General features: G+C 45.6%; 1 protein-coding gene across 1 annotated transcript; it reads right to left on the bottom strand.

Annotated features, from left to right (window-relative positions):
* Positions 1-5,458: 5,458 nt before the first annotated feature.
* LOC132593118 (vomeronasal type-2 receptor 26-like) lies at positions 5,459-14,365 on the bottom strand. The gene is made up of 5 exons (XM_060282131.2): positions 14,078-14,365; positions 12,004-12,333; positions 8,784-9,011; positions 7,828-7,954; positions 5,459-6,357 (listed from the first exon to the last, which is right to left on the bottom strand). The coding sequence occupies exons 1-5, from the start codon at positions 14,363-14,365 to the stop codon at positions 5,459-5,461; spliced, it is 1,872 nt and encodes a 623-aa protein (XP_060138114.2).
* Positions 14,366-14,775: the final 410 nt, after the last annotated feature.

Genomic DNA, 14,775 nt, shown 5'->3' with positions numbered 1-14,775 from the left:
TTGCGGATTCACTTCCACCTGGAGTTGGATTGGGTAGCTCCCGCTGATTCTGAATCCTATTGTTCTAGGATTCAGCTCAGTACATAACACCCCTCCCCTCTAAGTTCCAGTCCTGCCCGGGAAGTTGCATTCGTAGTCCCCAAGGTCTGCTGGCCGCCTCCGTGTGCGTTGTGGCCTGGGGTGTTCCTTGGTCAGGGGTTCTGGTTCTGGCTCGTGTTCCGAGGCTGCTGGCTGTGCCGGGGCTGTCTGGTCTGGCGCCACTGAACCACTAGGTTGTAGCTCTGGTTCCGGTGTCCTTCCAGCCTCGGGGCGCCCCTCTGTGCCTACTGCTTCTGCTTCCCCTGCCCACCCCTCTCGCTCTACAAGCCTCACTGCCCTGCTGTCCCCTTGGGACCCCTCTGTCCCGCTCTCCTCCCGGGTTCCTCCTGGGAATCGTCGCCGTAGCTGGTCGCAGTGGCGGCGCCAACATTGCCCCCCTTCCGTTAGTACCTCGTACGACACGGGACCGGTCACCTTGGTGACTGTGGCGGGTACCCATGCTGGGCCTGCCCCAAAATTCTTTGCATACACTGGGTCCTGGGCCACAAATGTCTGGGGGTTCCTGCCTTTCCCCACCACTACCTCATCCTGAGCTCTGTCGGGGTGAAGTCGGTCCAGTCTAGTTGCAAGGCGCCGGCCCATTAGTAATTCAGCTGGGCTCTGGCCCGTCGTTGTGCTTGGGGTGCTGTGCTGTGCTAGAAGAAATGCGGCAAGGCGGTATTCCCAGTCCCCTTGTGTCATGCGGCGGAGGCTGTCCTTGGTGGTCCGCACCATGCGCTCCGCTTGGCCATTGGTGGCAGGGTGGAATGGTGCTGAGCGGATGTGGCGGATGGCGTTCTGCGCTGTGAAGGTCTGGAACTCCTCTGACGTGAATGCGGTTCCATTGTCCGAGACGAGGGTGTCAGGGAGCCCGTGGGTCGCAAACAGCTTACGTAGTACCCGGATGGCTGCCGCCGTAGAAGTGGATGGTACCAGTGCGACCTCCAGCCATTTGGTGTAGGAATCCACCACTATGAAGAATGTTTTTCCCTGGAAGGGGCCAGCGAAGTCCACGTGCAAGCGTGACCATGGATGTCGGGCGGACTCCCAGGGCTGGACTGGGGCCCTTGGGGGATCCGGGCGGGATTCTTGGCAGGTCTGGCAGTGTTGGACCCAGGCCTCTATCTCTCTGTCAATCCCCGGCCACCACACATAACTCCTGGCAAGGGCCTTCATCCTCACTACCCCTGGGTGTGTCTCGTGTAGGGCTGTGAGGACCCTTTTGCGGAGGGGCTGGGGAACAACAACCCTGCTTCCCCATAACAGGCACCCCTTGTGGGCCGACAGTTCATGTTTGCGGTTTGTGTAGCCAGCGAATTCTGGCCCGGGGCTGCTGCTGGGCCATCCTCGCCACACCCAGTCCAGGACCCGGGAGATGACCCTATCTTTTGTGGAATGGTGCGCAACTTCTTGTGCCTGAATGGGTCGGTCGGGAAGCAGCTCCAGGGTCATAACCTCTTGCGCAGGCGCTGGGTCGGGGCCTGTTTCTGGTAGTGGTAGCCTGCTGAGGGCGTCTGCGTGGCCCATCGCCTTCCCAGGGCGGTGGATTAGTGCATACTGGTAGCCGGCAAGGAAAATTGACCACCTGAGGACACGTGGAGACAACACTTGGGGGGTCTGCTTCTCAGGGGCAAACAGGCCAAGCAACGGCTTGTGGTCAGTCACTATGGTAAAGGGCCGCCCGTACAAGAAATCATGGAATTTTTTTACGCCCTTCACGATTGCCAGACCCTCCTTGTCAATCTGTGAGTAGTTTCGTTCGGCTGCAGCAAGCGTCTGGGAGAAGTATGCCACCGGCACCTCTCTTCCATCCGGGAGTTGGTGTCCCAGGACAGCGCCGATGCCATAGGGAGAGGTGTCGCATGCCAGCACCACTGGCAGCCTCTCGTCGAAGTGTGCTAAGACCGAGTTCGAGACGAGCAAGTCCTTGACTGCCTGGAATGCGGCCCTTTGTCGCTGGCCCCACACCCAAGGGGCACTTTTATCTAGGAGTCTGTGTAGGGGCTCCGCTACCGCTGCCTTATGGGGAAGGAAGGCATGGTAAAAGTTCAATAGTCCCAAGAATGACTGAAGTTCGGGCTTGCTCTTGGGCGCTGGGGCCTCACAAATGGCCCGTACCTTGTCACCGGTTGGATGGACCCCTTCTGCGTCCACCTTAAATCCCAGAAAGTCCACCTGCGGCACTCCCAGTAAACACTTTTCCCGCTTCACCTTGAGGCCCGCCGTCTGGAAACGGTGCAGGACGGAGCGGAGGCGGTCCTCAAATTCCTCTGGTGTGGGCCCGGCGATCAGTACATCATCGAAGAAGGGGGTGACGCCAGGAATCCCTTTAAGGAGAGAGTCCATTAGATTCTGGAATATGCCTGGTGCCACGCTAACGCCAAATTGCAGCCGCTTAACTCTGAATGCCCCTCTGTGCGTCACAATCGTCTGAGCCTCTGCTGTGGCTTCGTCCACAGGCAACTGTTGATACGCTTGGGCCAAGTCCAGTTTGCCAAAGATTTTTGACCCAGCCAGGGTGGCGAGGACATGGCTGACCACTGGCACTGGGTATGCATGGGCCGTGAGAGCCTTGTTTATGGTGCATTTGTAGTCTGCACAGATGCGGACCGAACCGTTAGGCTTGACGGGTGTGACAATTGGAGTTTCCCAGGGGGCGTTGGGCACCGGCTCCAGCACTCCTTGCTCCACGAGCCGGTCCAATTCCTCGTCTATGCGGGGTTTCAGGGCGAACGGGACCCGGCGGGCCTTGTGCCTGATGGGTCGTACAGCGGGGTCTAGCTGTAGGGCAATGGGGGGTCCTGTATATCGTCCCAATGCCCCATCGAAAACCCCTGGAAACTCTTTGCATATGGCGTCCACGTCCACTTGTAAGCTAGTGCGGTTCACCCCGGTAACGGCTAGCCCCAGAGGTCCAAACCATGCCAGTCCCAGTAAGCTAACGTAGGGGCCCTTAACTACCAGCAAGTCCAATTGTTGCTTTCGCCCTCGATATTGCACCCTGAAGGTCCCCACCCCCATAGTAGGGACCTTACGTTTCTGGAAGTCCCGGAGGGTGAATGGGGCCGGCCTTAGTTTGGGACCCCCATTAGGGCACAGTTCCCTTAATGTTCGGGCCGAGATTATGGATAGAGTTGAACCCGTGTCCAGCTCCATGCGGCATGGGGCTCCCTCTATCTGTACCTCTATATAAATTTTCTCTGTGCTGGGATGGGGCAACTGGAATACCTGGTAGTCCGTGATCTCCGTCGAGTTGCCTTGGTGCATGGTGCCGTGTGACCTGGGGCTCCTGGGTCGGTCATCTGATGCTTGTCGACGGGTGAGTCGAGCCCGACACACCCGGGCGATGTGTCCCAATTTTCTGCACTGCCTGCACTCTGCGATGCGGAAACGACAGGTCCTCCTCTCGTGGTTCTCCCCGCAGCTTGCACAGTTCCCTCCTTCTCGTCGAGGCTGCTGTGGTGTGTGTGCTGCTTGAGTGCGCCGCTGTACTCGGTGTACTTCCTCCCTGTCAGATTCGGATTCGTCGGTGAGGTCTTCGTGGTAGACCCTTGGTTGGGATGGCGGGGCCGGTCGTGCCTCTTGCGTTGACCTCTCGGCGGCTTCGGTTGCCAGGGCTTCCTCCAGAGCAATCTGGAACGTGAGGTCTTTTTTGGCGTAGAGGCGTCGTTGCAACATCTCGTCCCTCAGGCCACCGACGAGGCGGTCACGAAGCATGTTCTCCAATTCTGAGAAGTTGCATAACCGGGCGGCTTGGCGGAGGGAGGTCACAAACCCAGTTATGGTTTCCCCCGGGGCTTGCCGCTTTGCGTAGAAGGCATTTCGGCAAGCTACCACCGAGGGCTGTGGTGAGAAGTGCTCCTTCAGCCGTTCCATTATTGTTTTGTAAGAGACGGTAGCGACATCTCTAGGTGCAAGGAGAGCCCGGGCGATTTCAAACGTCTCCTCTCCACAGACGCTGAAGAATGTCGCCCTCTTCATGGCATCGTTGGTGACTTCTTTCGCTTGCAGGAGGAAGTTGAAACGGGCGGTGTACCCTTCCCAGTCTCCTGATGCTGGTTTGAATGGCGAGAAGCTGCTGTCGGTTGCCATTCTGGGTTCCTTGGGTCCTGGAGCTGAAGCCTGGATGCACGGTGCGATGCAGCGGTGCAGCAGGTGGCGGTGCTGCGGTGCAGTGCGTGGTGGCGGTCAGCTCAGCAGGATCCCACCTTCGTCGCCAGTGAAATATACTCGGAGTCAAGAGTGAATTTCATGCTCTTTATTCAGCTCATAGTCATCAAGGAGGAGAAGAGAAGACGAATGGCTCTTTTCCCAAAACCATCTGCTTATATACATTATTTACACAATGGGCCTTGCGTGATTGGCTACTTCAGGGCTACACCTGTGGGCCAATTATATTGTGGATTGACTTCTGCCTGCAGCCTGATTGGCTGCTCCTACAGGCCAATCAGGTAGCAGATTCACTTCTGCCAGCCGCCTGATTGGCTGCTCCAGCAGGCCAATCAGGTTGCGGATTCACTTCCACCTGGAGTTGGATTGGGTAGCTCCCGCTGATTCTGAATCCTATTGTTCTAGGATTCAGCTCAGTACATAACACCCTTCCTCCTTTTTTCACTACAAAAATCCTGAATGGAGTTAGGATTGCAGCCTCACCCTGCAATCCTGTATTGAAATGTTTGTTTATGTTGGTTATTAATCTGCTCTAATACTATAATATTGTTGGATACCTTTTATTTTCCTCAGAAAGGAAAAGAGAGCCTAAGAAATAAGTTTATTAAATTAATGGTGCTGTACTCAGAGTAAACCCATGGAAATTAATGAACATGTTAGTCTTGTCTATTAACTTAAGGGGTCCGCTCTGAATACCACCCTATCTGCTTCAGTTTTCAGCAAAAGCAGTCCTTATTCCTGGAATTAAAGGGGCCTGCCTTCACAAGCACTTTTCTCATGAGGTAGATGACAAAGGAAGATGCAACTATTTAATTGTCACCTTCTGTATTCTCTCCATCTCTGCACTGTGGTTTTAGGCTAATACAAAATATAGTAGATGTGGGTGGAGATCGTATATGAACATTGAATATCTCCCTCCACAGCACCAAATCTTCCCTATTGGATCCAGTCATACAATCCATTTAATGAGACAAATATTTAGTCAATTTTGCCAATTAAGAAGATAGCCAGGAAGTATGGCACTGAAAATGAAATGAATTACATTTTGGTGCTTTCACAGTTTATTATTTTCAGATAGGAACATAGGGTGTCATGGACATTATGCAACTTAGCACATACAATATAGAGTCCACTTCTGGGCTATGTCTTGCTGACTTGCTGCTCATTGCTGGAATCTCTGCAAAATAATATTCTCTGTGGTTTAATGAAATTATTTTTTCTTAAAGAATTGGTCCCTAGTGTTCATTTCTGGTTTCAAAATAATGATGTACATTTTAGGGACAAATATACATCCCAGCAACCCAGCACCCGAGGCCAGGATGGAGAAGATCTCCACAGCCACCATGTATTTGCCTTTGGTACTCAGATAGGCTGGAATGAAAGATATCCAGACACTGCAGAAGACCAACATGCTGAAGGTGATAAACTTGGCTTCATTGAAACTGTCAGGCAGTTTCCTGGCTAGGAAGGCCACTGTGAAGCTGACACTGGCCTGAAAGCCTATGTAGCCCATGATAGTGTAAAACATGGAGCCTGTGCCTTCATTACATTGTACAACGATCTCCTTAGGCTGTGTAGTCATATCAAGATCAGGGAAAGGTGGAGAGGTAACTAGCCAGAAGGCACAGATACCAATTTGAATAAGAGAGCAAAGAAAGATAATGTAGTTTGAGAGCCTTTTGCCCACCCATTTCCTCATCTTGCTTCCGGGCCTTGTTGCCATGAATGCCAGAACCACAGTAATAGTTTTAGCCAGCATGCAAGAAAGTGCAAGAGAAAATATGTTTCCAAATGCAGCTTGTCGAAGAAGGCAGGCCACCTTGCTGGGTCGTCCGATGAACAGCAAGGAGCAAAGGAAGCAGAGCAAAAGGGAGATCAGCAGAAGGTAGGTAAGGTCCCGATTGTTGGCTTTGACAATGGGGGTATTCTGGTGTCTAATAAATGTTCCAAGTACCAGGGCTGCAAGAAGAGCAAGAGAAAGTGCAGCAGAAGCCAAACTGATGCCTAAAAATTCATTGTAGACCAGGAAGCTTGTGGCTTTAGGAATACATTTGTTCTTATTCTTGTTGGGATATTCATGTTCCGGACATTTTTCACACTTACTTGCATCTGTAGGAAGCAATGAGACTTTCAGTATGACAGGTTTGTATAACTTGCAGAGGCATCACATAGTTCCTATGGTTTAGTTCCTACAGTCATACCTCGGTTTAAGTACGCTTCGGTTTGAGTACTTTCAGTTTAAGTACTCTGCGGACCCATCTGGAATGGATTAATCCAGTTTCCATTACTTTCAATGGGAAAGTTCGCTTCAGGTTAAGTACGCTTCAGGTTAAGTACAGACTTCCGGAACCAATTGTGTCCTTAAACCACTGTATTTTGTTTCTGGCTTCATCTGCAAACTAGGCAAACTAAAAAAGAATGACTGGTGATAGTTGAAACAAAATATTAAAAAAAATCCTTCCAGTACCTGCCATATCAATTGCCCCAAGCCCTGCAGACTTTGGGAGTAAATAAACTTCTGTTGCTATTGTTGTAGTGTTTATTGCTTTTGAGTTTGTTGATGATGTGCGCTGGGTTTGGAAAAGCCCACATTCCAAAACAAATAGGGCCAATTCTGGCTTGGGGTGAGTTGGATTGATAGAACCCTGGTTTGCCCCAAGTGAGTTGTGCTACCTGGAGCAATCTGTTGCTGTGAGGTGGCAAGCTGCAGGCATCTCCTTCCACAAGGAATGCAAAGACACATTTTGCAGGATTGACTCCCAACTCTCCATCCCCTAATAATGCCCTTCCAGTCCTCCTCACAGTCCATCCAAGGCTGCATTACCACAGCAACTGCCTGGTCCTTCCATCATCCAAAGCTTGGCTGCAAATGAAGTCAGTAATGCAGGTGGAGCTGAGCCCTGGCTGGGGAGAAGTGAGTGGGGAGCCACAACCACCATAGCACAAGCTCAGCCTAGGCCCAGCTGTGAAGGCTGCATTGAAGTATTTGGTAGGCCAAGGTGGTTGCTGTGGGAACAACATCTTGGGAAAGGGAGATAAGGAGGCCTAGTGGTCAGGTATGTACGTAGCGGAAGAATCAGTATTCAACCTTGCAGGAAATTCCTTTGTAAACACCTTGCAGGGAATACATGTTCAATGGATTGCCCTGTACCTCACAGGATTGAACCCTTGGGTTATAGAAATGCTTAGCAAATATTGATTTACCCCCTATTTGATTCAGGGCCAGATTCAGGTAAAAGCACGTGCTCTCTGGATAGGTTAAGTTCAGGTCAGCCCAATCTCAGTCCGCAGATCAGGATCCCACATTGGATTTTGGGGGGAGTGGGGGCAGTGTGCACAGTTGTTGCTGTTGTTATAATTTCTTACTTTTACATCACCATTAGCTCCCAGGACAGACTACAGCAAATTTAAAGTAAATATTAAAAAACACTTTTTAAAAAAATACAGTCAAAGGAATAAGGTAGCCCTTGAAAATATATATCTAAAAGGCCATGATAAAGAGATGTGCTCCCAGCATACATTGGAATTATATAAAGAAAGTCCCAAATAGTAGATGACATATAATGGAAAATCCCATACCTGTCTGGTTTGAAATGGTCCCTTCTGGACACTGGAAACAGTCATGGCAACAAGGTGGTTCTCCATCACGGACTTTTTTGTGGTATCCAGGATGGCATCTTTCAGTGCACATAGAAGGAGGCAATGTCTAATCATAAATGCAAGGTAACACAGCTTAATTTAATTCATCTGAAGTTATTGATTTTTCACTGGTTTTCTGTTGTATTTTAATTTCAGTGATGTGCGTAAGTGTGACAAATTTCAGTAATATTCTATTTTTTTTTTACAATGTATCCTATTTGGAGATTTTGGCTTTTTTAAAAAAAACAGTTTATAAATGCTTTAGAAATCAAATAAAAATAAAAGAAGATATCGGCTTCTGGGCATTGGCATTGCTAACATGTTGTTTGAATTGCGGTAAATGTTTGAGGGTTTGGGGCCATTAAAAACTTGCCATGCCATGCCATATCATTAAAAGCATTGAAACTATTTCTTTAAAAAAATTTTTTTTGCCACAATCACTTACGTATTATCTTTAGAATATTTTATATAAGTCTATATTACATTTCTTTGAGAAGCATTTTTGAGTATTTCTAAGTTTGAGATCATTTTACATTTTTACTGTAATTCTCCTCATTTTTTATCCTTGCCTGAGATCAGTTTCAAAAAACCTTCAATGACCCATATTTTTTTTACAATAACTTATTTCCAATATGTCACAATTGGAGAAACTCCAGCTATGCTGGCATATTACTATTTATTAGAATTCTCCAGAATTAAACAATTCCATATTTCCCATATTAGTACAATAGATTTTAACAAACAAAAACGAAAGACCCAGAAGCCACTGAATTATGCTCTCAATGGTCTCTTGGACAAACAACATGTAAGCAACTTTTAATATACAGTCATAACTACTTAGCATAGATTGGAAAAGAAGAAGCAATAGTGAAGATAATTAAATGTGGAGTACCAACCTGGTTGAATTTGCTGGGCCATGTAATAGTATGTTCCTCAATGTTAACTGGCTGGTCTGAGGAAACCTGGGAATTTATCCTACCAACTTTCACTTTCCTGAAAGTGTTATTTGGGAAAGTAACCATGTTAACAATGTCATATCCCATGGACAATTCCATGTTTTCATTTAAAAATATCTCCTCCCCAGAACTGTTGTTGAAACGGACTTTCCTCAAATGCGAATGGAGCTAGACAGAAAGACAAAACCTCAAGATTTACAAAAGAGAGTGATGTTTTGCAAGCATGTTTCTGGTACAACAGTTTGATACATTGCTGTCCTCATGTCAGTGGTTTTCAAACAGTGAGCCATAGCACCCTGGGGTGACTTGAATGGTGGTCAGGGGCGCTGTGGGCAACACTGTCCTCGGTCCCTTTTTTTCTTCGCTCCCTCCTCGGATGCTCTCTCGCATCTCTGATTCCGAAAGGCTTTCACAACTTTTTGTCGCAGCAGCCCTGGCTACAAGCTCCCAAGGTGAATAGTGCCTCGGGGGCTGGCCAGGGGGTGCTTCCCTGGCCCCTGTGGGGCAGTGCGAGGAGGCACCTCTCTTTGGGGTGGGGGGAGGCAGCAGTGTCTGCCCAGAGGACTCGCAAGGAGAGGGGAGAGGAGATTGATGGAACACTCCACAAGGGAGGGTGCTTGAAAAGGGGCGAGGGGCTGCCGGCTCTGCAGGCAAGGGGTGACATAACTGGGATCCTGAGCCCCACAGGCATCCCACAGAAAGAATGTAGTTGGTCAAGGGAGCCATGGACCCAAAAATGTTTAAAACCTCTTACTTATGCTGTTGACATTTTTGTGTCCCTGGAAGAAATTCATGCTATGTATATGTATTAGAATTGGAAGGCCCTAATTTCTTAATTATTGGGGTGCCTTTCTAGATTTCTAACATTACTCTCATTTTCAGTGCTATGTGTACCCACCACTTTGCAGTGAAAGAAAGAAAAATAATAGGCTAGGGAGAAAGTCTTCAAAAAAGAGCAAAAAATTCCAACATACCACACAATAAAAACAAAGCTAATCTAAATAAAAATAATAATAAAGGAAGCAAAAAAGAGAAAGAGGAGGGAAAAAATACAAAGCCCTGTTTTAGAGGTAGATCTTAATCCTTGTTTCACACAAAAGGGGACAGATCCTCCTAGCTCCCACCTGGGAGCTTCCTTTTCTTTTCCCAGCCTGGGAGTCTTATGTGTAAAATGGGTGACTAAAATTAGCTGTCCCTAATCAGATACAAGCTGAGGCTCCAATACTTTGGCCACCTCATGAGAAGAGAAGAATCCTTGGAAAAGACCCTGATGTTGGGAAAGATTGAGGGCACTAGGAGAAGGGGACGACAGAGGACAAGATGGTTGGACAGTGTTCTCGAAGCTATGAACATGAGTTTGACCAAACTGCGGGAGGCAGTGGAAGACAGGCGTGCCTGGCGTGCTATGGTCCATGGGGTCACAAAGAGTCGGACACGACTAAACAACAACAATCAGATTCAGATACAAATTATTTAATAAAGGAGGACCACATCATATTAATCAAATGTCAGTTCACTTGCTTGCTTAATTTCACAGATAACTGAATAAGTTGCAGCACATCTTCTTGAATTGATCACACCAAGATTTCCATGGCACCAGTGATTTTCAAAGTACCCCAACAACATTTGAAGGGCAAACGTTTGGCAAAGGCTGATGCAAAGGATCAGTATTCAGTCTTAGAGGACCATAGAACTGTGACAAAGCCTAATATTATTCAATGGAATGTGAAGGTAGAAATATTCAGTAATAAATTATAACAAGGTAAACATATCTTGAAGCCTTTTCCAAAAGCAGAGATTATTTTACATTGGCAGATCATGGATGTTAGTGTTGAGTATAAATCCAATCAAATTCTTATAGGGAATCTCAGAACCACTTAATAATAATCAATGCTTCTATCAGTACTTTCTTTCAGGGTTCCATTCAACTTAAAGCAAATTGTAGCCGACTGTCCATAGTAGCTAATTGTAACCAATCTTAACTAATAATTTATGTTGAGTGTCCAATCTTTCCCACAATGTTGCAGGATAAAGTAAAATGATGTGTCCACAAAATTGTTTTTCACTTTTTTTATTTAGTTAGAGATCTGTAAATAATATGTTTTCCTCTAGAAATATATGCTCTGCTTAAAATCCTTTTTCACTGAAAGGAAGCTTCAATGAAGTATATGTCAGGCTTCTTGCAAAGCCACTTGGACCAGTGAAGGGTTTATCAGTGTTTCCATAATACTATTATTAAAATTCCACTGTTTTAATCTTTTGGCACAATCAGATTCTCAAATTCAGTGGTACCTCAACTTACGAACGACTCTACAACCGAATTTTTCGACTTACGAATGGGGCAAATGGCCACACGCTTACGAATTTCTCGACATCCAAACGGAAACCGTGGCGGTTTTAGATAGGGTTTTTTCGACTTACGAATTTTTAGATGGGGTTGCTTCAACTTACGAATATTTCCATTTCCAATGCATTCCTATGAGAAATCACGTTTCCAATGGCGCTTTTCGACTTATGAATTTTTCGACCTACAAAGGTGCCTTTGAGATGGATTAAATTTGTAAGTCGAGGCACCACTGTAGCTAAAAAATAACTCGCAGTTAAAGTAGTGCCACTAAATATAAAACATTACCTCCCATGGTTCTACTGTCTGAAGGTCCAATCTTGCTGTTCGTCCCACCAATGGCTTTCTGGAGGAGTAAATATCATGTAAAGCATGTGCCAAGGCATAGATTCCATTATAGATAGTGTAGCTCTCACCAGACATATCCAACTCAAACATTGTCTCTGGAAGACTTCCTAGCATTTCCTCCCCAGTACAGTTTTTGATATTTATTTCTATCATAACAGAATATTTGATGGAACAGTGAAACATGGAATACCAGACTACCTGGATAAAAGCATCATTCTGGTGCCTGTAAGGATTAAAGATCTGGAGAAAGTTCCGGAATCCTGGCACCTCATTTCCATGCATTGCCATGGACAGGGAACCATGGAATAATTTGAAATTCCAGTTTGTATGAAGAAAAGGTGAGGTCAAATCAAAGTGGGCTGAAATGACCCAGACATTCTCTAATGGCCTCTTCTTGAATGGTTCATGTATAGTCAATATGAACTGTAAAGGTTGCATAAGAGAAGTTTTCCCATATGCAATAATTACATTGGCTTTAGTCATATTAAGAACTGCCAGAGTATCATTTTCATAAAACATCTGGTTTGTAGTTTCATTCACCCTCTTAACGCTGAGACCAGGTGCTATTTTTGTGAAAGCAACACAAATGCCATTCCTACTAAATAGTGATTTCAAGCTTTCCAAGACCTCAGAATAAGTATTGTCATAGGAAACAATGAGTCCAACCCATGTCCATCTGAAATATCTGATCAAATGCACTATTCCTTCATAGTGAGAAGCTTCAGCGGGGACCAGTTGGTAGAAAAAGGGGAACCGAGTTTTATCCCTTAGTGCTGGGTCAACTGAACTATAACTGAGCTGTTGAGAAAGAACATAAAGTGTGAAAAAGACTTTAAAACCTGGTTGCAGTTTAATTTTGTCACATAAAAGTAGTCACAGGTGAACTGGCCTCTACCTTCAAAGAATTCTGAAGTTTTCCCTTGGCCCAGAAGAATCCTAATAAAATAAATAGCTAAGAAGGCACTGCTAACCACTTTTCTGTTCAATCTCTTCCTATCACTGCTTAGCTCCTTCTTCCAGCAGTTGTGAGAGGGAGGCAAACAATGTCATCCAGTATTCAGAGAGATAAAATAAAGTTGAGAAATGCAGGTCATGTACTCCATACCAGAGTTACTAACATTTATTTGGCCTATGATCCACATTGACCTCTGCAGCAGGAGTGCAAACTTGGCCCTGCAACCATTGGTCCCTGGGGTCGTGGGTGCCACACAGTGTGCATGGTCCTGGCATCTAAATTTGTAGCTGCTCAACCGCTTTGTGGGGAAATCTGTGGGTGCTTGGGCACTCAGGACCCCAAGGAGTTGGCACCTATGCTCTGCAAGGTTGGGGGGGGGGGACAAGAGAGTGGGGAAAAACCTGGTAGTCTGGAAAGGGGCCCAGGGCCTGACCCTGTTGCATTTTTTTTGTCTTTTGTTTTTAGTACCATTATTTATTTGTTAATTTCCTATTCCATTTTTCATTTGTATACCAGTCAGAACATGTTTGGGCTTTTTTGCACATCAATACAAATCCCTTGTAAAAAAAATGCTAAAGAACGCACTTAGTGGTTTACTTTAATCATCTCATTATTATGTATTTTACCACCCTAATGGCCTTTTTTTTTGTCATGCCGTGTTTCATGATTTATGTATATATAATTTTGTAACAAGAAAAGAAAAGCATTTTTTCTGTTTCAACAGGGAATTAATGTTTGATCGTGTTACTGTTTTAAACTGTTATTTAAAAAACAAAAACCTATTGTAAGATTGTTATCATTCTAAGTTGCGACATTTTTTATAAAGGTTTTCTTGATTTACAAAGATATGTACAATGTCTCTCAAAACATTTTTTACAAATCAGTTTCATTTGTTGAGACATTGGGAAGAAAAGGGGAAAAGAGGTAGATGGGTGGGGTGTGGGGTCAGGTGACGATGTTTCTGTTTTGCTTAATATATGTAGGGGGGTTGTCAGCATCACTTGTGTAGGTTCTCTGCTTTTCACTTGTGTTCCTTTGGTGGTGAGAGATGTTGGGGGTGGCCTAGGGTATGGTTGTTCATTTGTGATTGGCTGTGGTGGTCTTTGTCTCATGTGTAAGTGGGGTGGGTGGGTGCATTTTAAAATTAAAATAAATAAATTAGAAAGCGATCTGTATTATATATTCATCAAAATATTCCTTATAAACCTTCCAATTTCCAGTTTCTATGCATACTATACGTACTCCAGTGTCTTTATCCCTTATGCACACAGAGTTATTTCCATCCAAATTATTATTATTTCTTTCTTTGGGGGGGGGGCTCTTTTATTTGGTATTCTTGTGCAAACACGTGTGAGAGGAAGAAGGAAAGAGAGAGGAAGTGAAATCACACCTTCATGTCTCTGTGAAGCATCTGTTGATCTATTGCAAGAGATGTCTATCATACAAGAGGTCAAGTGGTCTGTCCTGTCCTAAAAACAGCAAGACTCTGAAAAAGTGTGCAAAGGTACTTCATCTGGAACACACAATTTTAGTGCGCTTATCTCCCCAATGTGGGCTTTTCCAATCAAATGTTTGACAGATCCTTACCTGTGGCAGCTTATAGAGGCCTAAAATAGCGGCTAACTGCATATGAGCATCAGAGGATAGCCCACCAACAACTGCTGACATTTGATATTGCTTTCCACACCTGAAATTAGGAAATCTTTCTTTTTGAGATGATGGCCTTGTGAGGATGATATCATAGTTCATTTTTTCATCTAAGAAATTATCATAGATGTGATACCCAATGGTAATATTTGGCAAGAGTTTTGGATTCTTGTTGATCTCATTGACAGCAAAATTGATGGCGAAGGCATGCTGGAAGTTCTTCAACATCGGCCTAAAATGAGAACCATTTACTTAGATTTTTTTGGGGGGGTACATCTTTTAGCTGCTTCATTTGCATTCTCAAGACTCTCATAGGAAACATGATTCAAACCCACAAGAAAGCAAAAGCATAAAAATCAAACTTTAGAGTTCATCAGAATAACTCACTATTGGCTGATTTCTGGGGAGCCAGAATAGAAGGAATTTTTCTCTTATGTTGCCTGGTAGTCACCATGAAATGACCAGTTAAAGGCTTTACATGACCTCCAGAGAAAGAGAATTGCTCAGTTAAGGTGCATCCATAGAAACATGGCTTTGCGCTCTCTCTCTCTCTCTCTCTCTCTCTCTCTCTCTCTCTCTCTCTCTCTCTCTCTCTCTCTCTCTCTCACACACACACACACACACACACACACACACAC

This window comes from Zootoca vivipara, chromosome 12 (genome assembly GCF_965207765.1).
Source record: "Zootoca vivipara chromosome 12, rZooViv2.hap1.1, whole genome shotgun sequence".
Taxonomy (NCBI): Eukaryota; Metazoa; Chordata; class Lepidosauria; order Squamata; family Lacertidae; genus Zootoca; species Zootoca vivipara.
The sequence above is the reverse complement of the archived record's forward strand: the minus strand, read 5'-3'. Positions and strand labels throughout refer to the sequence as shown.

What these genes read in the sequence shown, in the direction of transcription:
- LOC132593118 (XM_060282131.2), bottom strand. Translation starts at nt 14,365, where the DNA reads ATGTTGAAGAACTTCCAGCATGCCTTCGCCATCAATTTTGCTGTCAAT. An exon ending in TTAATATGACTAAAGCCAAT is followed by an intron (nt 9,012 to 12,003) that starts GTAATTATTGCA and finishes CTTTCTGTCTAG; the next exon opens with CTCCATTCGCATTTGAGGAA. An exon ending in GACCATTTCAAACCAGACAG is followed by an intron (nt 6,358 to 7,827) that starts GTATGGGATTTT and finishes TGCTTCCTACAG; the next exon opens with ATGCAAGTAAGTGTGAAAAA.